This window comes from Eleutherodactylus coqui, chromosome 2 (genome assembly GCF_035609145.1).
Source record: "Eleutherodactylus coqui strain aEleCoq1 chromosome 2, aEleCoq1.hap1, whole genome shotgun sequence".
In the NCBI taxonomy this organism is placed as follows: Eukaryota; Metazoa; Chordata; class Amphibia; order Anura; family Eleutherodactylidae; genus Eleutherodactylus; species Eleutherodactylus coqui.
The window spans coordinates 323,148,424-323,169,503 of record NC_089838.1 but is presented as its reverse complement, the minus strand read 5'-3'; the positions used below and the strand labels follow the sequence as shown (position 1 = coordinate 323,169,503).

The 21,080-nt window shown below is 51.2% G+C and overlaps 3 protein-coding genes across 4 annotated transcripts in view; 1 reads left to right on the top strand and 2 right to left on the bottom strand.

Moving 5' to 3' along the window:
• The window catches only part of TRAPPC14 (trafficking protein particle complex subunit 14), a 7,132-nt gene extending 6,562 nt beyond the window's left edge, over positions 1-570 (top strand). Inside the window, 1 exon segment of the mRNA XM_066589516.1 lies at positions 417-570. Coding sequence (XP_066445613.1) covers positions 417-570 — 154 coding nt within the window.
• Positions 571-6,625: 6,055 nt separating this feature from the next.
• LAMTOR4 (late endosomal/lysosomal adaptor, MAPK and MTOR activator 4) lies at positions 6,626-8,620 on the bottom strand. The gene is given in 5 exon segments (XM_066590082.1): positions 6,626-6,835; positions 8,031-8,069; positions 8,072-8,144; positions 8,220-8,300; positions 8,527-8,620. Coding segments are annotated over 5 exon segments (294 nt in total). The 5' UTR covers positions 8,530-8,620; the 3' UTR covers positions 6,626-6,737.
• A 2,888-nt stretch (positions 8,621-11,508) lies between these two features.
• LOC136610881 (transmembrane protein 272-like) lies at positions 11,509-19,778 on the bottom strand. 2 transcript variants are annotated; one of them, XM_066590080.1, is made up of 5 exons: positions 19,655-19,778; positions 18,583-18,701; positions 18,134-18,184; positions 13,090-13,287; positions 11,509-11,790 (listed from the first exon to the last, which is right to left on the bottom strand). In XM_066590080.1, exons 2-5 carry the CDS (start codon positions 18,653-18,655, stop codon positions 11,585-11,587), a joined length of 528 nt encoding a protein of 175 aa, XP_066446177.1. In that variant the 5' UTR covers positions 18,656-18,701; positions 19,655-19,778; the 3' UTR covers positions 11,509-11,584. The 2 variants fall into 2 exon arrangements, with proteins under 2 accessions (XP_066446177.1, XP_066446178.1); XM_066590081.1 differs by having other exon boundaries at positions 19,555-19,677.
• Positions 19,779-21,080: the final 1,302 nt, after the last annotated feature.

Below are 21,080 nucleotides of genomic sequence, written 5' to 3'. Positions count from 1 at the left end.
TGCAATATTCTGACACCGGGTGGAAACTTTTACACAGATTTCCTGATGAAGTGGAAGCCTGGGCTAGAGCAGTGTTGGGGGCGCTGCTGCATTGTTGTCTATGGCAAAGCTTTAAACCAGGTGGTGGTCAAAAGCGGTTACTGCAAGTGGCAGAGCTGTAAAACGGTAAGATTGGAAGAGTCGGCTTACAAGTTTTCCAGCAGCAAAAATCATTTTCTATTCAAGGCTAATCTAATACATAACGGCGCCGTCAGTCACTTTTTACTGACCCTTCCATCAGATGTACGTACATAGCGATGAGCTTCCATCTACACACTTTGCACTGGGCTGATAGAAACGGTACAATGTTAAGACTTTTCCTGCAGAAAGGCCCAGACGTTAGATGGTGACGGCCTTACTGTTTGTCTCCCCTGTAGGACCGGGAGCGTGATGGAGCGTCGGGCTATCACTCACACGGTGGGATCCCCCTTGGGTCGGCCGCTCTACTTGCCCCCCGAGCGGGCTGCTCTGTCCCTGGATAAAATTGCAAAGCGCCAGTGCAAAGTCCTGGTGGTGAATCCGGTCCAGTGACCCCACCGTTCCCGATGACCTCAAGGAGCAGACTCGTTCCCCGCACCTGAATGTGGAAGGGGGCGCTAACAAGTCTGGGGTGTGGACGAAGCAGCTCGAAGGAGGATTCAGCCAAACTATGATGGGGGACATAAACAGCCAACGTAAGCTTGGCTCATCCAAGGACCCGGGGCCAAAAAGTCTCTGCTGGACGGGGTTTCATCCTATAGAGATTGGGCTCTATGGAGCTGAACGCAGCCGGAGTGAGTTCGGTAACGGGGCCAAATGCAGCCTCTGCAGGCAACAGCCTAGGGAGGGGAGGGATCTGGGGCCAAGCTGGGGTAAGCCCTGCTCATGTGGGTGAGGGCAGGGCCAAAGACTGAGGATTGGATTGGATGAAAGTACTTATGGGGTGTCCTGGAAATGATGGCGGAGCCTACTTTACCCCGCCGCCCATTTTCATGCCATCTTTTTCGGACCTGCAGGAGTTTCTTATGTTTACATTTTTTGGCTTTTTTAAATTAATTTATACATTTCAGCCGCTGGCCTTCTGCACTCGCCAGGATCGCCCGCTGCCCGACACCCAGCAATGGAAGCTTTGGTCTCGGCTGCGGGTCGACTCCTTAAATAATGGCCATGTACCAGCGAGTTTACACTTTACTGTCAGTATATACACTGGACTCCAATGGGGGGGGGGGGAGGGGCGGAGGAACCCGTCCTCCAGGAATGGCGCTCCCAGCTGGCAGAGACCCTCCTCTGTTCTACAGGTCAGGTTATGTACAGGAGGGAGAAGGGAATTACATGTTTAAAATCTACTTAAAGGGTGCGGGGTGCTTGGTGTATAATCACATGCCAAAACTGTAGAGAAGGTGATTATACTGTACGATTGTGGAGGCCCAGCCCGGGCTAGGTAGACTACTATCAGTGCGAGGTCAGGCTTTGGAGATTGCTGCTCCACCTGCTGGAGGCCGCACTGCATTGCACCTCCACTAAACAGCTCTAGCGATGTCGGTACTCCAAATCTTTACTCATTCTCATAGAAGTGATGTGAAGCGGTACTAGTGGCCCCACGGGCGCCGGGACGCTGGAGTATATACGGTACGTGGGAATTAGCGGTCGGGATCAATAAGGTACTTATATGTAAAGGGAAATTCTATCTGAAACCAAAAATTCATCTGAGGCAGTGCCAACCCTCTTCTATAAGCTTATGAATGTGGGGTCCCCACCAGGGAGCGCAGGGCCGGCGCGTTATCATCTGGGAGGGGGGCTTCCTGCCACCCGGAAGACTGATTGGAATAGAGATGAATGACTGACTGTGAGGCTGCTGCACACTATGGCGGTACGATGCTAAGACATTAATTCTAAAGGGGTTCTCCATGTAAATGGACAAGCCAAGCTATGTCACACTGGGGGGCAGGGGGTCCAGACCTTGATGTCCCCCTTTGGCAGTACAGGTCAGATTGAAGAAAGGGTTTTTCATGTGAGCTTCCACCATGGCTGTGCGCAAATCGCAAAGAACAGTGCCAATATTTACCCTGGGTTGGATCAGGGTGCCCCTGTTGGAGCAGTGCTCCACTTTCTGTACACTGGGGATGGATCGCCACTGCCCACGTTAGACATAGCGGGGGGACGGATCGCCACTGCCCTCGTTAGACATGAGGGGGAAAAGGATCGCCTCTGCCCTCGTTAGACATGGGGGGGGGGGGGGGGGGGGGGGGGGAGAGAGGAAGAATCGCCACTGCCCTCGTTAGACATGGGGGGGTGTGGGAAGGATCGCCACTGCCCTCGTTAGACATGGGGGGGTGTGGGAAGGATCGCCACTGCCCTCGTTAGACATGGGGGGGTGTGGAAGGATCGCCACTGCCCTCGTTAGACATGGGGGGGTGTGGGAAGGATCGCCACTGCCCTCGTTAGACATGGGGGGTTGTGGGAAGGATCGCCACTGCCCTCGTTAGACATGGGGGGGTGTGGGAAGGATCGCCACTGCCCTCGTTAGACATGGGGGGTTGTGGGAAGGATCGCCACTGCCCTCGTTAGACATGGGGGTGTGGGAAGGATCGCCACCGCCCTCGCTAGACATGGAGGGGAGGGGGGGTAAAGGGATCGCCACCACCCTCGCTAGACATGGGGGGGGGGGGGGGAGGGGAGAAGGATTGCCACTGCCCTCGTTAGACATGAGGGGGAGGAGGATCGCCATTGCCCGCGTTAGGCATGGAGACGGATGAATCGCCACTGCTCTCGTTAGACATAGCGGGGGGAATTGTCTCTTATCCGTTTTACGGGACTACAACATAAAAAGGACAAAACCGTAATAGGAAAAATTATTCTGCCCAACGTGGGCCTATTCTGGTCATGTGACCCCCTCCCACAATCCTCTATCCTATGATAAAAGGTCATCACCACTGGAATAAATGTTAAAGGGGAACTCCACTCACCTGAACCTTCAGCTTTCCAGGAGCTTCCAGCCGTCTCCAACCTTCTAGCTGATTGGGGCTCCCGTCTTCTGAGATCCAAGGCATCTCCTCTGCCGCCTCTCTTCCTTTTGAGCTATGTGACCACAGGAAGTGATGCGCCGTCCGACGGCAGCCCCGCCCCTTTACTGCCTTAGACTACATGACAACCCATGCAGCAATCTTCTGCAGGAACGGCTCACCTAATCTCAGACTTAGAAGAGGGAGGAGTCTGAACGCTGGTAACTCCGCCTGAAGATGTATTTCTACCCTTTGGCTGGAGTTCCCCTTTAAGAGCCCTGGGACCACGCCACATGTGAAACCTACTGAGGACTGAAACGCCTTTGAAGATTGACTTTGTTTTTGTCCTTTCTGTGCTTCAGCCGGGGGAGGGGTCGTCGCGCAGAACCGCACATTACATTACTGACTCGCCAACAGGTGCAGGTGACCCCCTAACTGCACTAATTGCCCCCCACATTCCTGCCAATACTTGAGCGCTTTCTGTGATCTGCTCACCGACTACACACGGGAAGGTTTATTTGTCGTCGTATCTTTGTCGCTGCACTTTATGTTTTTATGTTTATTTATTTTTGAACAAACAGAATACAGAACTCCACCTCCACGCGTCGCCGCCGCCGCCTCTTGTGGTTATTCACACCGGCTGCAACAATGCTCAAGAGTATCCTCAGGACAGCTCATCAACTGTTAATCAGCAGGGATCAAAGGCGATCACCTGGCCGGCTGTCGGTGCGCTAGACGTGCAGTATAGTAGACGGTACCAGACACGGCCTAGCTGCCTTCACGTCCGCTGAAATCACTATGAGCTGAAGCAGCTGTTACACGTCTGTCTCCGATAGCGGGGACGGGCACGAAAGTGTAAGAGCCGCTGTAACTCCCATTGATTGCAACGGGAGCGAAGCCAATTAGGCCACTTCTGGTGCCGTCTACTATGGCGCACAGACAGCCGGCCAGGTGATCAATGGATGGCAAGGGTCCTGTGCGCCGGTCTTTGGTTATTAACTACTGCCCTATCCTGTGGATAAGTCATCAATAGTTTTTGCCGGAAACCCCTTTAAGGAGGCCGAATACGTCTACTGTTGGAACCCCCACTTCCGGGTCACATGGTATGGACTCCATCATTGCTGGAGTCGTCTGTTTCACTCATCTTAATGACTAAGCCAGCCTCCTTACCCGTCATGGCTGATGCACAGACAAGACTGGGGTTGGCTTAGTTATTAAGAGGCGGGCGGGCACGGAGAGGGTATATACCATGTTACCCAGGGTCAGAACTGGAAGACCTGGGTAAGGATTCCACCTCTCTGGGCTACCCCTCAGAGGGCTTGTCCAATGATATAAAGTTGTCCCCTGTGCACATGACAGGGCATAACTAGCTAATCATGGGGGTTCAGCCGCTGCGAGGGAGAACGGGTCTGCAGTGTCTGGAATGATTGTAGGGATGGTCACGTGTGTGCACCACGGCTCCATTCACTTCAGTGGGAGCAGCGGAGACAGTAGATGTCATTGGGGGTTGGATTGTGTAGTAGCGCAGTCAGGTTCCATTCGCCACACTCTGCTACTGTCAACTGTTTCTGGCCTATCTGCAGTAGCTCAATGGAGAGCTGCCACCCGGACTCCCCACTGACCAACTGTACGCAGGGCTGGTCTGCCCAGGCATTGAGCTGATTTGTGCAGGAAGTGAACAGCTCTGCTCCCTCTGCAGTGGCCAGGCTTGTATTACAGACAAAGTTCCCATTGAGGTGAATGACCTGTTATACCAAACCTGGCCACTGTGGTGTACATGGAGCTGCCTGCTTCCTATAGCAATCCGCGCCATGCGGCAACACATTGGCCAGGCAAACAGCTGATCGGTGGGGGTCCTGGACACCAGACTTCCACTGCTCTATGGAGCTGGACTATCATGAGTAGAGGCAGCAGTTGTTTACAACTGGACAACCCCTTTAAGTTCCTCATGTATGCCCACCCGGCTATGGCGCAGGCAGCTGTTGCCCTGGAGCGACCAGGGAGAATCATTGGGGCTCATTTACACACGCTACTAGATAGGGAGGGGGAGGGTCCTCTAATAAAGTGGCCATTCAGGGTGTCCAGCTGGAGCCATCAGGGGTGGGGAGGTGACCCCCGTAATCACCATCTCAGATATCCGTCACCGCTGCCTCTTGTAGGTTGCTGCATGATACTTTATCAGGTAGGTGTCCGGGTCTGTGAACAATCCACAGACGCCCGGAGCACCGACTATCATCCGGGTGGACGGCTGTTGCCAACTAGTCATCTCCCTCCCCCGCAGGCTTCTGTACAGGGACATCACAGGATCGATGATGCTGCTCTAGCTTTGGAGCGGGCTTCTGCACCTACTTCTTAGTGGGGGTACATACTTTACAGGGACGTGCACAAACTTGCTGGAGGGCTCATACTCTTTGAGTTGGTACAAATACATCCTTGGGGAGGCGGATCAGGTTTTACAGGAGAAAATGTACTCCATAATACACTGCAATACTGAAGTACTGTAGTGTATCAGAAGAGTGAGAAAAGATGGTGATAATCAGGTCCCCCAGGGGGACAAAAATACAACATTTAGGGGGAAAAAAAACTGTATATAGTCATATAATAGAAATACAAGCTGTCAGACGGCAGTGTCTCCACCCTACCGTCCAGACTAGAAAGGTAAACAGAATAGAAGTGATCAAAAGGTCACACAGATCCATAAAAAGTACAACTCAGCCCCCCAAAAACCCGAAGAAGAATGTTAGGGGGGGGGGGGGGGGGGTGCTGAATGCAGTAATGAAAAGTAAAAATAAAATCAATCCCTCTGACCTCAGTATAATGGGAGCGGCCCGCAGAATGAATGTAGGGTCACATGACCAGGACAATTGGGCAAGATTTCTGCTCCTCTTTTGAACGGAGTCATATACAGGGGCGAAGTTTGTGGTGCTGGAAAAAATTGTGGCCTGTCCATGCCTTCCCGCTCTCGCAGCGCCCCCTGATGGCAGCGGGAGCTTCAGTGCCTCGCCGGCCGCTGGGTGAGGTAATTAATAATTGCCTGACATCCGTGGGTAAGTCACGTGTTGGCGAGGGCGATCCGCTCTGTGCAGGCAGCCTCACACCGCAAACACCAGGAGCAAAAAAAAAAGGCCAGAAGTGCAGATTTGGTTACTCTGGGCTCTAGAAACATGGAATAAAAAGCAGGCAAAATGTTATCAATTCCCCAAAATGAGATGAATGAAGCCTGGAGTCCATCCGGCAAACAGCGAGCCCCATAGAGCCCGCGAGGGAGAACAACAACCTTCGGGCTCCGAGACTGCGACGACAGAAGAAAGGCTTAAATAATAAGTGTGTACAAAAATAGCAAAACAAAAACATGAAGGGGTTAATACCGGCACCGCGTGACCAGAGAGCGAGGGCAGTCAGCAGACGGGACCCCATACAAAGGAGACACAACCGGCAGAGCCCCCCAAAATAAATGCCCTGCAATCCATTATATGAACCCAAAAATGATGTCATTAAAAAGCTACCACCACCCACCCCACGAACAGCGCCCCCTGCCGGCTGTGGATCCTGAAATACGGCAATGAAAAAGACTGAAAAAACAGTTGGTGATGAAGGCGCAGACACCAAGGGGTTAATAAACTTTATAGATTTATGTGGTGCAAACAATCAACATCCAACTCCGGGGGAGGAGGGGTGCAGGCGATCCAGCTCCATCCCGGCCTCCGGGGGCGCCGCCTACACACTGATGGGCTCCCGCACCACATTGTGCCGCTTCACCACGTAGATCTTCTGTCCAGAGATGGTGACCAGGAAGGAGTGCTCCCCGAAGACAACTGCGGAGGAGACAACGGGTCATCTGGTTACAGCAGGCAGCCCCACGTGTGTCCAGCATGTGGTAGAAGCTACTGTTCTCTGCTGGCAGCCTGTCCAGTATAAGAGATGGAGCAGCGTTCTCACCCTTGTGCACACAGCGCCCCCAGCTGGTTGGTTCTACAGGAGGGGAAGCTCCTACTTCACACAGCTGTAGCTCCGCTCTATCAGCAGCGACTCGTGGCTCTAGGATGTGAGCGCTACCGAGTACGCCGCTCCGGTAGAGCTGCAGCCGTTTGAAGTGGGGCCGGCGATATGGACATTCTAACTGCAAGGCTGCTGCCACACCTTCGTCGGGGCTCCATTTAGGGAACAGGAGAGGGAATCCCAGGCCAGTCGGTCTTCTGGCAGAACTGACAGCGCCGGACGGACCCCACTGACTAGAATGGTCTCCGCTCAGCTGCCCGGCCCTGTCCTGGAAGAAAAAGCGCCGCATGCAGGACTATTTCTAACGGGATTTAGTGCTGGATCTGCAACGGACCCAACGCAGATGTGAAGCCGGCCCAACTTCACACGTATCCATCAGAACGTATTTGCTCTCCCACTGTCTCATATAGGGGTCTTTTTTTTTGCTAGAAACGGAGTGAGAGGCGGACCCTCGCTCACCTAGTCACAACATTTAAGGGGTCTTCTCACTTCTAGCTATCAATGGCCTACTTTCAGGATAGATGATTAGTAACAGATCTGCCACCCAGGACCCCAGTGATCCGCTGTCCCTCCGGGTCAGTGGCTTGCTGTACAAAGCCGTTTTGGTTCAGGAAGCAGACAGCGCCGTACATGGCACAGTGGACTGAATTGTTACTGCAGGCTGAGTGCCATTCACTTCAATAGGCCTGCAGTACCAATCCAGTCCACTGTGCAGAGTACGTCGCTGTCTGCTTCCTGCAGCAAAACAGCTCGATACAGACAGCCATGGAGCCGGAGGGACAGCAGATCCCTGGGGGTCCCGGATCCCCGCTGATCTGTTACTGACCACCTACCCTGAAACCGGGTCAGCAAGGGATGGCGCCACAATGGCCAGTTATCCCCCACGTGTACCCAATAAACCCGCAGCGCGTCACGCCATAAAGAGCCCCATGCAGTATGGCGTTTGAAAGTGGAGATGAAAATCCCAAATATTATCCGCGTCACCGAGGGGTTAACGTGGCGCCCACTCACCGCTCATGCGCTTGAACGGGATCTGGTCCCCAAGCCGTGGAAGCTGCAGGCCGTGGTCACCATCTCGCGGATCACGCCAGCCAGTCGCTCGTCGTTCTCCAGGTCGCCGGCGCTCTGAGGACGGACAGATTAAACATGGAGGCCGGTCCAAGGCCATCGGCAGCTTATAGCGGCAGCGCCGTTACTCACCGCCAGCACGCCGTCCTCGCTCATCACCAGGTAGCCCATCTGATCCGGGATCCGCTCCAGGCCCTGCGTCAGCGTGGAGGTCTGAAACACAAGAAAGCTCATCCTCAGCCACGAATACAATGCCTAAACACAGTGAAGACTGACACCTCCACAGCACTGCAGTCCCTGAGGTCTGCAGACAGCCGGCTGACGACCCTGCAATGGCTGCTAGTACTGAATGCCCACGGACGGAGCTTGTGATACAGCCTGCTTCCCACCCAGAGGGATATGGGGCAGAAGCCATTATCATTATATAGTCATCACCCACCATGTCTGCTGCCACCGCTTCCTCCTATCTTCCCATCCCGCCCCTCTCCGCTTCCTATAGGCCGTTCCCTGAGTAAGTGTCACTCGATTGGCTGGATTCACTGTCAATCACAGATAAACCCCGCCCGCCTGTAGCGCTCAGCAGGGTTTTCACATGACTTCGGTCTTCTCTTTGATTCGTCTAGAGACATGTCAATCTTTCCAGATGAACGCTCGGATTGGTTCGCCTAACCTTGTGTCAGAGGTTGAAGTGTCCCTAAGGAATATCACATTACAGGGCGCGCAGCCGTTCATGTTGTGTATGGGCGGCGGCCATGTTTCTGTAGTCAGAAACGAATAGAAATGAATGCCATTAGCTCACCCATCATGGCGTCTATTGCGGAGACATTATTTATGCGGTATCTGTTAGGTAGGAGCAGGAACCGCTTATACACCCAAGTCTGACCTGGCATGTCAGATTGAGTAACTGCTTGCAGCTCACTTGGTATCTGTGGTCACTCAGCGGTGACTATAGCGCCCCATAATAAAGTCAGTCACAGCGCCCCAGAGCAGGTGCTTCCAGACTATCCCCATAACGGTGTCAGTCACAGTGTCCCCGTATAATGAGCTCCACAGCGCCCCAGAGCAGGTGCTTCCAGACTATCCCCATAACAGTGTCAGTCACAGTGTCCCCTTATAATGAGCTCCACAGCGCCCCCATGGCAGTGACTTCCAGAGTATTCCCATAACAGAAATGGAGCCGCAGAGGGGGGTCACCCTTGCCTACATGTAGCGTACAAGGGGGAGGGGCCAGACTGTCCTCAGCGTAGCAGTGGGCGGAGCCTCTGACAGCGTGAGGGAGAAAGTCTGAAGACGTTGCATATCAGGAGGGGGCTGCCTGCCCTCCAGCTGTTTGGAAGGGGGAGGACCACTAATATGGCCACTATTATTAAGGGAGAACACAATACTAAACGGAGCCGCACAGAGGGGGGACACCATTACTAAGTGGGTTCCACAGGGGGACACCATGAAATAAATGGAGCTGCAGAGGGGGGACACATTAAAAAAAATGGAGGGGAAGGGGGGGGGGGGGGGATATAAAAAAAAAAAAAAGGAGCCGCAGAGGGTGAGGGTGGGTGTGTGTGTGTGTGTGGGGGGGGGGGGGGGGGGGGGGGGGCAACCATTACTAAGTGGGGCCGCAGAGGGGGACACCATTAAAAAAATGGGGCCGCAGAGGGAGACACCATTACTCAGTGGGTTCCACAGGGGGACACCATTAAAAAAATGGAGCCGCAGAGAGGGGGAGACACCATGAAAAATTGGAAATGCAGAGGGGGGACACCATGAAAAAAATGGAAATGCAGAGGGGGACAGGATGACTCAGTGGGTTGCACAGGGGGACACCATGAAAAAAAAAATGGAGCTACAGAGGGGGTGGGTGGGTGGGTGGGGGGACACGACACACCATTAAAAAAAAAATGGAGCCGCGGAGGTGTGTGTGTGTGTGTTGGACACCGTTACTCAGTGGGGGGGCCGCAAGGCGGGACACCGTTACTCAGTGGGGGGCCGCACGGCGGGACACCGTTACTCAGTGGGGGGCCGCACGGCGGGACACCGTTACTCAGTGGGGGGCCCCGCACGGCGGGACACCGTTACTCAGTGGGGGGCCGCACGGCGGGACACCGTTACTCAGTGGGGGGCCGCACGGCGGGACACCGTTACTCAGTGGGGGGGGGCCGCACGGCGGGACACCGTTACTCAGTGGGGGGCCGCACGGCGGGGACACCGTTACTCAGTGGGGGCCGCACGGCGGGACACCATTACTCAGTGGGGGGCCGCACGGCGGGACACCGTTACTCAGTGGGGGGCCGCACAGCGGGACACCGTTACTCAGTGGGGGGCCGCACAGCGGGACACCGTTACTCAGTGGGGGGGCCGCACAGCGGGACACCGTTACTCAGTGGGGGGCCGCACAGCGGGACACCGTTACTCAGTGGGGGGCCGCACAGCGGGACACCGTTACTTAGTGGGGGGGCCGCACAGCGGGACACCGTTACTCAGTGGGGGGGCCGCAGAGCGGGACACCGTTACTCAGTGGGGGCCGCAGAGCGGGACACCGTTACTCAGTGGGGGCCGCACAGTGGGACACCGTTAAAAAAAAAAATGAAGTCAACGGATCAAACACGCCAACAATCAAAACGGGTCAAGAGTTTGGTTTAATGCACATGTTCCCCCTCCCCCCTCCCTTCCCCACCACCCACCCCATTTCCCCCCCCCTCTGTCCCCCTTATTTCCCCAGTTATATTATAGTGTTATGAGTCATCCTCATTCGCATTTTTCATGTCTCCATGTTAAAAAATCTGCAAAAGCCACCAACGATAAAAGTGTATCCTGATGTGACTAATAAAAACAAAGTTTTAAAAAAAAATGGCGCTGTAGAGGGGGCCACCATTACCAAAGGACCTCGCATCCCCAGTAAGTCGCAGCAGGTCCTCACATTGTCAGTAGTCACCGTGACGCCCCCCACCTCTCAGTAGTCCCAGCCCCGCTGTACAATGGCTGTTGTGCCTACTCCCTCAGTGCAGTCTCATCGCTGTACCTGATTTGTGTCACTTTTTTAGTCCACTTGACAACCTAGATTTGTCCAGCCATGCTATAAACCATTTTTACCACTAGGGGGCGATTCCTCATTAATATTGAAAATCGCACCGCAGCATCAGTAAGGCGGTCTCACACTGATGTAAGAGCGTCCTGGCTGTGCACATGCGACGCGTTTGTGCAACCAAAATGTACATTTGTGTTTGGCCGTCACCGCATGTATTTGTGTCCACGGAGAGAGTGCGTCTGTGCACAGAAAATACAAAATCGCATCCATGATGTGTATACACGCGGTGAATGTGCCGGCTGCCTGCGTTTGTACTTTTACACAAAGTGCTCTTGCGGTGCGCAAATGTGAACAAGATAGGTCATGTGACATTTCTTGAGATGGACAGCACACCACGGCTCAGATTTCAAGGCCACTTTATTGATGTTTTATCACTGAAGGAAGGGAAGCGTCCCTGTGTACTGGTCATGAGGGCTTAGGAGCTCCGACTCCCAAAAATGGACCTTTTTAGGATATAGAGACCCAGCAGTAAGCAGAGGTAGGTGCACAGGAGGACCAAGAAGCAGAGGTGGCACAGGGTTATTATCCAGAAGGCATACAGGTACAGCACCCGGGCACAATACTCGGGGCTCGATGGATCATTCCAGGGCCCATGGTATAGGGAATATATCCATACGTTACCTGCGGAGGACAGAAAGGCGAGAGAGTGAACCTCATAGTAGTAATCTGTACCGTCTCACTGGAACTCTACGAGAACTGCCTGCACTCCCTGCTATAACTCCCACAGCAGCTATCCTCCCAGGAACTGCCTGCACTACCTGCTGTAACTCCCCCAGCTATCCTCCTAGAAACTGCCTGCACTCCCTGCTGTAACTCCCCCAGCTATCCTCCCAAGAACTGTCTGCGCTACCTGCTATAACTCTCCTACCTATCTTCCCAGGAACTGCCTGCACTATTTGCTATAACTCCTCCAGCTATCCTCCCAGGAAGTGCCTGCGCTACCTCCTGTAACCCCCCCCCCCCAACTATCCTCCCAGGAAGTGCCTGCACTACCTGCTATAACTCCCCCCCCCCCCCCGCTATCATCGCAGGAAATGCCTGAATTACCTGCTATAACTCCTCCAGCTATCCTCCCAGATACTGCCTGCACTACCTGCTATAACTCCCTCAGCTATCCCCCCTAGGAACTGCCTGCACTACCTGCTATAACTCCTCCAGCTATCCTCCCAGATACTGCCTGCACTCCCTGCTATAACTCTCCTAACTATCTTCCCAGGAACTGACTGCACAACCTGCTCTAACTCCCTCAACTATCCCCCCAGGAACTGCCGGCACTACCTGCTATAACTCCTCCAGCTATCCTCCCAGATACTGCCTGCACTCCCTGCTATAACTCTCCTAACTATCTTCCCAGGAACTGACTGCACAACCTGCTCTAACTCCCTCAACTATCCCCCCAGGAACTGCCGGCACTACCTGCTATAACTCCTCCAGCTATCCTCCCAGATACTGCCTGCACTCCCTGCTATAACTCTCCTAACTATCTTCCCAGGAACTGACTGCACAACCTGCTCTAACTCCCTCAACTATCCCCCCAGGAACGGCCGTCACTACCTGCTATAACTCCTCCAGCTATCCTCCCAGGAAGTGCCTGCACTACCTGAAATAACTCCCCCAACTATCCTCCCAGGAAGTACAGGTACAGGATCTGGAGAGCTGGACATAAGTCGACTCTGCGGTCTGCCCCCAGGTGTCACATGTAACAGATTGGTGATTGTCAGACCAGTAAACCCCGTATTGGTGACACCCAACATCAACTAAATGATATTGCTCAATGCCAGTCTGCTGCATCTAAAGCTAACTGCCGTTTTACAATTGAATGAGTATCCTGTGAAGTTCGTATTTTATCACTTTCTCTCTGTTCTAGAACTCCGTTCTCTCTAAAGCCCCATCCACGTGTCCGGCCTCCATGATACTTACCCGCTATGAAGAAGGCGAAGAGGAATAGGAGCAATACCCCCTGTGCACAGAGATTGGCCAGAGTCACGGATGTGACCTGCTCCTCGTCTACACATGGCAGGCAGGTCATACAGAGGAACAGGAGACATGCCACCCCAGAGATGATGAGATAGTAGGGGATGAGGTACTGCCCTGGGCACTCATTCATGAAGATCACTCCTGCAATGGAAGAAGAAGACACAACGCAAACATATTAACCCCTTAGTAACCGGACTACTTTGTGCATTATGGATCGAGCGATTTTCATCATCGCGTTGCAAGAGCCATCGTTTGTCATACAAGGCAGTAGACAATAAATTAGAAAAAAAAAAACCCTGTGCTCCAGTAACCGGATAGGTGGAATGAGAAGGCAGAAGGAACTTACTTAGCAGGGGTGTCAGTGCAAATGACACCCCTGAAAATCCAGGTCAGCTTGTAGAAATGAATCTTGTCCAAGTTATGACGAGAAAAGGTTCTTTATTCACAAGGTGCAACGCGTTTCGGCTGAAACATCACATTGGAGCGCTAATCTCATTCTTCCACTTGTCATACAAGGGCGTGTTTATCGTGGGAGGAGTTGGTTTTAATGGCCGCACTCCGGGGTCCATATATTGTGTTGCAGAACTTGTATTACATTTTTTCGTGGGGGCAAAAAAAATTCTCCAGCACGTTTTTTTAAATGTACTTATTCTTCTACAGCTGACTGCACCGCCGCATTCTAAAACCCAGAAGATTGTAACTTTTCCAGTAGTTTTTAAATAATTTTATGGCATTCACCATGGCGATGAATAGCAACATATTTTCATTGTCTGGGTCTTTACAAACAAACGCAGTAACAACAATTATTATGTAATGCTTCTTTAAAAAAAAAATCTGTCTTTTAAAATAGGTTTTGTGCAGAAAATGTTTTGTTTTTTTTAAAACAGGATTTTTTTCCTTTATTAAACTTTTTTGAACTTTCAACACTATTTTTTTAGTCCCTGGAGGGGTCCTGAACATGCAGCCGTTCCAGAAGTACGACAGTACACTGCATTACTTATGTCTGACTATGTCTGACAGCATCTTATTAGACTATTAGAGGCGGGGTCTAATAGGCTGAGTTACATGGCAGACAGAGGCATTTGTCAGGCCTCCAGCTGCCATCACACGTTGGGGTACTGATGAGTGACAGGAGGTGCCCCATCCCCACTGCAGTTGCTGTTGATTGTGGCATGTCAGGGGTTAAATTGCCAGGATCTGATGTTTTTCCATTCCTGGAGGTTGGAGCAGGAGCCTGTCTGTCAGTAATCAGCCAAGCCACAGCCTTAAAAAAATATATATATGTCCAGGTTTAATGTCAGTAAAAAGGTAGATTGAGGTCACTAAAGGGTTAAGTAACGAGTCCAAAGTGACGATCGCTTTATAGCTCTGCTTACTAAGCCATAGTTCTTGATCACATTTATAAAACCTAGTAACTCTGCACTGATCCCACGTTCTATGGTGTCTTATGCTCTAGTCACACCCAAAGCTGGAATGACAATTGTCATTTTATATCCACTCTCCCCTAATTACACTTGCAGGTTGCAGAAGAGGCGCAGTTGCGTTCTCCCCGTCTCTAGCCTGGAGCTGCTCACTTTCATTGGGTTCTGGTGTTTGAGGTAAACTATAGTTGTAGTGTAGTGTCCCAGCACACCATCCCAGTCCCCTCCATAAATGTCATACATGTTTGTCCTACGTGGATGCACTGTGCAAAGCCTGTCCTGTCATATCCAGTGTGTGTGTTGCACAGCTGCGGCGTTTGAGGGGTTAACTTTAATAAAATCATTGCCTGCATGTAAATGTATCGGTCTGTCATGTCATGTGGTATGGGCGAGGGTATAAATAGGAGTGATTGAGAGCGGGAAAAGGAGTCCATCTTCTGAAGTAGCAAGAGTTCCACCGAACACAGAGCCACATGGAAGCACCTTCAGCTTCCTTGTGGTGAAGATGGAAGAGGAGGAAACATATCCCGAGATGATTGAGTTCTGGATGTGAGTGGAGTGAGCCCCGAAATAAGAGAGCAATTGTAAGTAATCACCTTTCCCTGACAAGGCCAGTGCAGAGGTACTAAGTAATTCTTCAAGTTTTGCTACGCAGCCATCCAGAGCCAGAATCCCCGCGTAGAAGTACGCTCCTTAAGGCCTCCTGTCCACGGGACAATTCTGATTTAAAATCCGCAGCGTTTCTCCCGCACGCGGATCCGCGCCCCATCGGGATGCATTGGACACCCGCAGTTAGTTAAATACCTGCGGATGTCATTTTCACCTTCAGACGTGGATCCGCGTGCGGGAAAAAAACGCGGCATACTCCATTTTCATGCGGGTCTCCTGCGGGCTTCTATTGAAGCCTATGGAAGCCGTCTGGATCCGCGGAACACCCGTACCAGAATTAAAACTCACCTGTCCTGGACGCTGTGGGTCTCCCCTCCGTCGCGGCTGGATCTTCTTTCTTGTGCCCGGCGCAGCATGCCAAGCACACCCGCCGGGCCGAGGAAAGAACATCCAGCCGCGACAGATGGGAGACCCGCAGCGTCCAGGACAGGTGAGTTTATTCTTATTTTCAGGCCTCATGTCCCCGGGAAAGGAGGGACCTGCTGCGGATTCTGCATGGAGAATCCACGCGGGCCCGATTTTCCCCGTGGACATGAGGCCTAAGTGTTTACAACCACGCATCTCCAGGGCTGGGTGAAAGTTAATAATTGCTGACAGTGTCTGGAGTGACCCCTACACCTTTCCTCCTCCGGAGTGTTTCCCTTCCAGGAGCGGTACCCAACAGGTAACGTGGACTGCAGGACCGGTGTCATCCTGTGTCTCCTCCCTGACCTCTGACCTCTTTCTTACCTACACTGTATAAACTGGACCTAAATTGCCTTTTGATAATGGTTTCTACAAGTTTACTCGAGTAAAGTTTATACCGGGCCCTAACCGTTCCTAGGGACCCGAGGTACTAAAAGACTGTCTGTGATTATTCTGTGCCGAAGATTATACCGGTGTGTAGGAACTCTGGCCTTGACTGCGTGTCATCTCTTAGGGAAAGCAGCCTGGTAAGTGCCGCCGTGATAAGCCATCACTTAACCCTCCCAGCTCCCCACGTATCTGAGGTGTCCCTATGGGACGCTGCAGTAGGAAGAGGAAAGGGGGTCCCGCTGCATCTCTCCTGTCCGCTTCTACCTCGGTGTAGGTTTAGCATTCCGATAAATCAGTCTCATTGGGTGAACTGAAGATCTAGTAATAAGGACCTGGGTCATCATCCATGGAGTCTATTATGAACATTATAGGCTTTATGGTTTGTGTACATACATAGGACATCTTGCCACAGATTAGAGATCGGCTACAAAGAGTGTCTTTCTCTGGAGGACCTAGAATCTTTTGTTGGAAGGGACCTCCAGGGTCATCGGGTTCAACCCCCTGCTCAGTGCAGGATTACTAAATCATCCCAGACAGATATTTGTCCAGCCTTTAATTGAAGACTTCTATTGAAGGAGAACTCAAACCTCCAGTGGTTACCGGTTCCACTCATTGATCACCTTCATTGTCTAATATCTAATCTGTGTCTCCTCCCTTTCAGTTTCATCCCATTGCTTCTAGTCTTTCCTTGTGCAGATAATAGGGCTGATCCGTCTGCACTGTGACAGCCCTTCAGATATTTGTAGACCGCTATTAAGTCTCTTCTCTTCCCAGATCCTTTAACCGTTCCTCTTCGGACATGATTTGCAGACCGCTCACCATCTTGGTAAATCTTCTCTAAACTTGCTCCGGTTTGTCTAGGTCTTTTTAAAGTGAGGTGCTCAGAACTGGACACAGTATTCCAGATGAGGTCTGACTAAGGAAGAGTAGAGGGCGATAATGACCTCACGTGATCTAGACTCTAGGCTTCTCTTAATACATCCCAGAATTGTGTTTGCCTTTTTGCTGCTGCATCACATTGCTGACTCATGTTCAGTCTATGATCTATTAGTATACCCAAGTCTTTTTACTATGTGCTAAGCGCCGCCCTATCCCACCTCCTCCCATTGCTGACTGAACAAGGGGCGGAGCTAGGCTCCACCCACTCCCCGCAGCCAGCAATGGGAGGAGGCAGGACGGGGCAGCACTTAGCTCTGCCTCCATCCCACCCCCTCCCATTGCAAAAAGTGAGTGGGGAGGAGAGTAGAGGTGAGCCTGTGAGGGGGAGGGAGGGGCAACGGCTTGGCAGCCTTGGTGTATATGCGCCGGGAGCCCATGCCATGTGAACAGGCACACAAACATTAGATTTGTGCACCCGTTCACGAGCTTTAACGCCACAGATGGTAGCGTATATCGGCCGACTGTGAAAACAGTGGGAAAGAAGCCTTAACTATCCCTCCTAGCTTTGTGTCGTCAGCAAACTTAAAGGGGTTGTCCCGCGGCAGCAAGTGAAAAAAAACAAAAACCCGTTTCGGCGCGGGACAACCCCTTTAATCATTTTCCCTGACAAACTCATGCTGGCTCTGGTTAATTACTCCCTTTTATCCAAGTACTTGCATACATGCGGTTTAGTAATTTGTTCAAAGATCTTTCCCAGTAGAGAAGTCAGGCTCACAGGCCTGTAGTTTCCTGGATCCACCTTCTTCTCCTTTTTGAAGATAGGGACAATATTTGCCCTCCTCTAATCTTCTCCTGTTTTCCAGGAATTTTGAAAAAATGACGGTGAGTGGCTCAGCAAATACCTGTCCTGTATCACACAGGTAACCCATTGCTTTCAATGAGCACATGTAATACTTTATTTCCCCTGAGAAGGCAGTGCAGGAAAATTGAACACTTGTTTGTTTCCCCCTACAAAATATAGCTAATGTTTAGTGGCTCACATGTGAGCATCTTATTTTTGGGGAGATTGCCTCATGCCAACATCCCCTTTAAGGTGTTAATGAGGCAATCAGACCCACACCCTATTTACAATAGTTTTATGCACCAAATAGACATAAGAATACCAAATTTGTTTGTACACTAAGACAAAACTCAATGGGAACATTATACACACGGTCACTCACCGATAGCGATACTGGCAATATTTAGCCCAACCAAGATGCACTTCAGAGCAACTGTAAGAGGAAGAAAATGTGTCACTTAGGAGTCTGAGGCAACATCCGAGACTAATTCACGGTCTTGGCATGCGGACATTTAGACAATGGCCAACAGTTGGTGCCATCGTTACAGTTTACCGGCTTCCTCTCTAGTGTCCTCCTTGAAGGTTCATGCCTCAGTTTCCAGTACATCCTGTTCTTTCTATATCGCAATATTTGATGGCTTTTGGCTCCAAAAGATATGCAATGACTTAGAAATTCCCCCATTGCCTAACTGGTACTTCTCAATGCACACAACTGGAATAAAGCAAACCTTACACAAAGTATCTCTAATACCAAGAGGACACTTCTGCCATCAATCACCCTTTGTGGCCTGGTGGTCTACTTTACTCTAATGAAGGTGTATATATACTTACTTGACACAGTCTTTGGCAAGTATGACTCCTGAACAATGCTCAGCAGTGGGGTGCGAGGGTTGTCACCATCCATGTCACCGGCTCTGGAACCTCTGAGGACTTCTTTACACTCAGAAAACCTATGCAAGAATGGGACACAGTTCATTGAGTTTACAGACGAGGAGTATCATCATTGTTCGGTCCTGCGCTCTGCAGGCTGTAAGTAGCCTAAAAGGCGTAATAGAGGACCTACAGAAAGTATTCACATCCCATTTCCTGGACTTTCCTGTAGATGGTTCACTTTCTGTAAAAGAAATCTCCAGAGTTGCAGTTCTCTTGTGGTCTCCAGCAGGATTTTCATGTACTTTGCTGTATTTAATTCACCCGCTGCTTTTCCCAGGGCCCATTGCCGAGAAGCATCCCCATGCCACGATGCTGCCATCACTATATTATACTGGTATGTTTTGGGTGGTGTGAGATAATTGATGTACACCATACATAGAAGATACCGCAATAAGACATCTGCTCACCATCTGTACTAAAAGAGAAGGAGGTTTGGGTATATGGAGACTTTGACATCTATGTAGGCATAAGGAGCATGTGGTAGTAGATTGAGCACATCACCTGCCCACTACCCAATCCAGGAGGTCTGTGGAAACCACCAATGGAAGCTGGAGGAGTGGGCAGTGGATGCCTTTATTGCCCAACCATTTTTGGCATCAAGTAGAGGCCCTATATAAAGTACCCCCATCCCATGAACATAAGTTACCATCAGAGTCTCTGATAGATAAGAATCGAGCCCATAGCAAAGATCAAAACTGACCACTCCTCCATTATGGTGCCAAGTTTTGCTCCACCCTTCATACCCTTTCCATGACTCATGGGGAAAAAGTCTGGCATAGGTCCCCAAGGAGATGGGACCAACTAGGACTTCCCACTCATTCTCCAATGTGCCATTTGGTCTACTTCTATGGTATGCACACTTTAACTCACCCAAATCCCCCACCTGGTCATTTACTGCTGGCAGTCGGACCCAGAACCTCCAGGACCCATAAATATTGCATTTCCCAGATTGTGAGAAACAACTGCTCACCGGACTCGGACGGCGCACGGAACATGGAGGACTGGTGGAGACGGGATCTAATTCTGAGCAACTGAAGCAGAAAGTAAATAACCACAAGATCACCATCATCTGATATGTACTTCCTCTCTACAAGTGTGTGACGGGCAGGAAAGAGAGGAGGGAGTGATAATGTGCGATGCCGACATACAGCACCCCATCCTCCAGTACGGGGGATCAGACTCATGGCCACCGCGGGCCACGTCAGCACTAGGGTCACATTCAAAGGGCCATTTCTAAGGGCTCATTCACACGGGTGTATTTGCACTCCGTATTACATGTGCAATATGGACAGCTTAAACACCATTGATGTGCATTGGGATATTCAGACGTTTATATTAGGCGTGGGAAAAAAGAAAAATCGCAGCATGCCCATTTTGTTCCGTATTATGGACAGAAATTGCTTATTGAAGTCAATTGCGCAGCGAATACTCACATGAAGACGCTGCATATTTCACAGACCCAAACTCCATACACTTATGTGAATGAGCCCTAAATGTACCTACCCCATAACACAGCTGTGGCGCTCTCTGTACTATGATGGGTTTCTCCCCTTCCACCACATAAGCACGGAGCTTCCTACCTTGGCGTGTGGCTAGGGTGCCAGGTAGGGGGTTAGAGCCATGCCGCCATCTGTAAGTTGGTAAACAGAGCGGCGTGGAGGTTCGCCAGAGCTCAGAACCCAAGATGCATCCGCTTCCTTGGCTGGCACCACCCACTCTGCCAAGCGCTGGCTGCGCCCTCCGGGGACAGCGGACAACCGCTTCTTCTGCAGCTGGACATAAAATGATGTGGCGGCCCTTGAGTTTGACACATGGGCCCTAGACAATAGAAAGACTAGAAAAAATCCGTAAGAAAAGACGTGCGGAAATTGGCGTGTGGTGCTGAATTTAAATCTGCAGCGTGTCCATTTTATCGCCATGTATGCTGCGGAATCCGTCTCCTCTCAATAAGGGGGGGGGGGGGGATATTCTGCACCAAAATCTGTTAAAAACTGCATCAAAATCTGAACCAAATGGCGCTGGTTTTGATGCAGATTTTCCTCTGCTGATGTTCCGCAGCGGCCCGTCCGTCCCGTGTGAACATCGCCTGAGCTGATCACGTGTAATGCTGCAGGCTAACCGTGAGACGCAGTATGGTCATGCCATGGAGGACTGTAACACTATTAGGGCTCATTCACATAGGTGGAAATATGCCGCATATTGTATGTGCGCAATTAGCAGGGAAAAGAACCCACTGATTTCAGCGGACTCATTCACATTACAGATTTTTCACGCATTTTTCAGTCACCTGAAAAAAATACACAGTATGTCACATTTTGGTATATTTCACACACCGTAATAGGCCATAGAGGTGCAAATATGGCGCAAATATGCAGCAAATACACTGAAAACCTGCG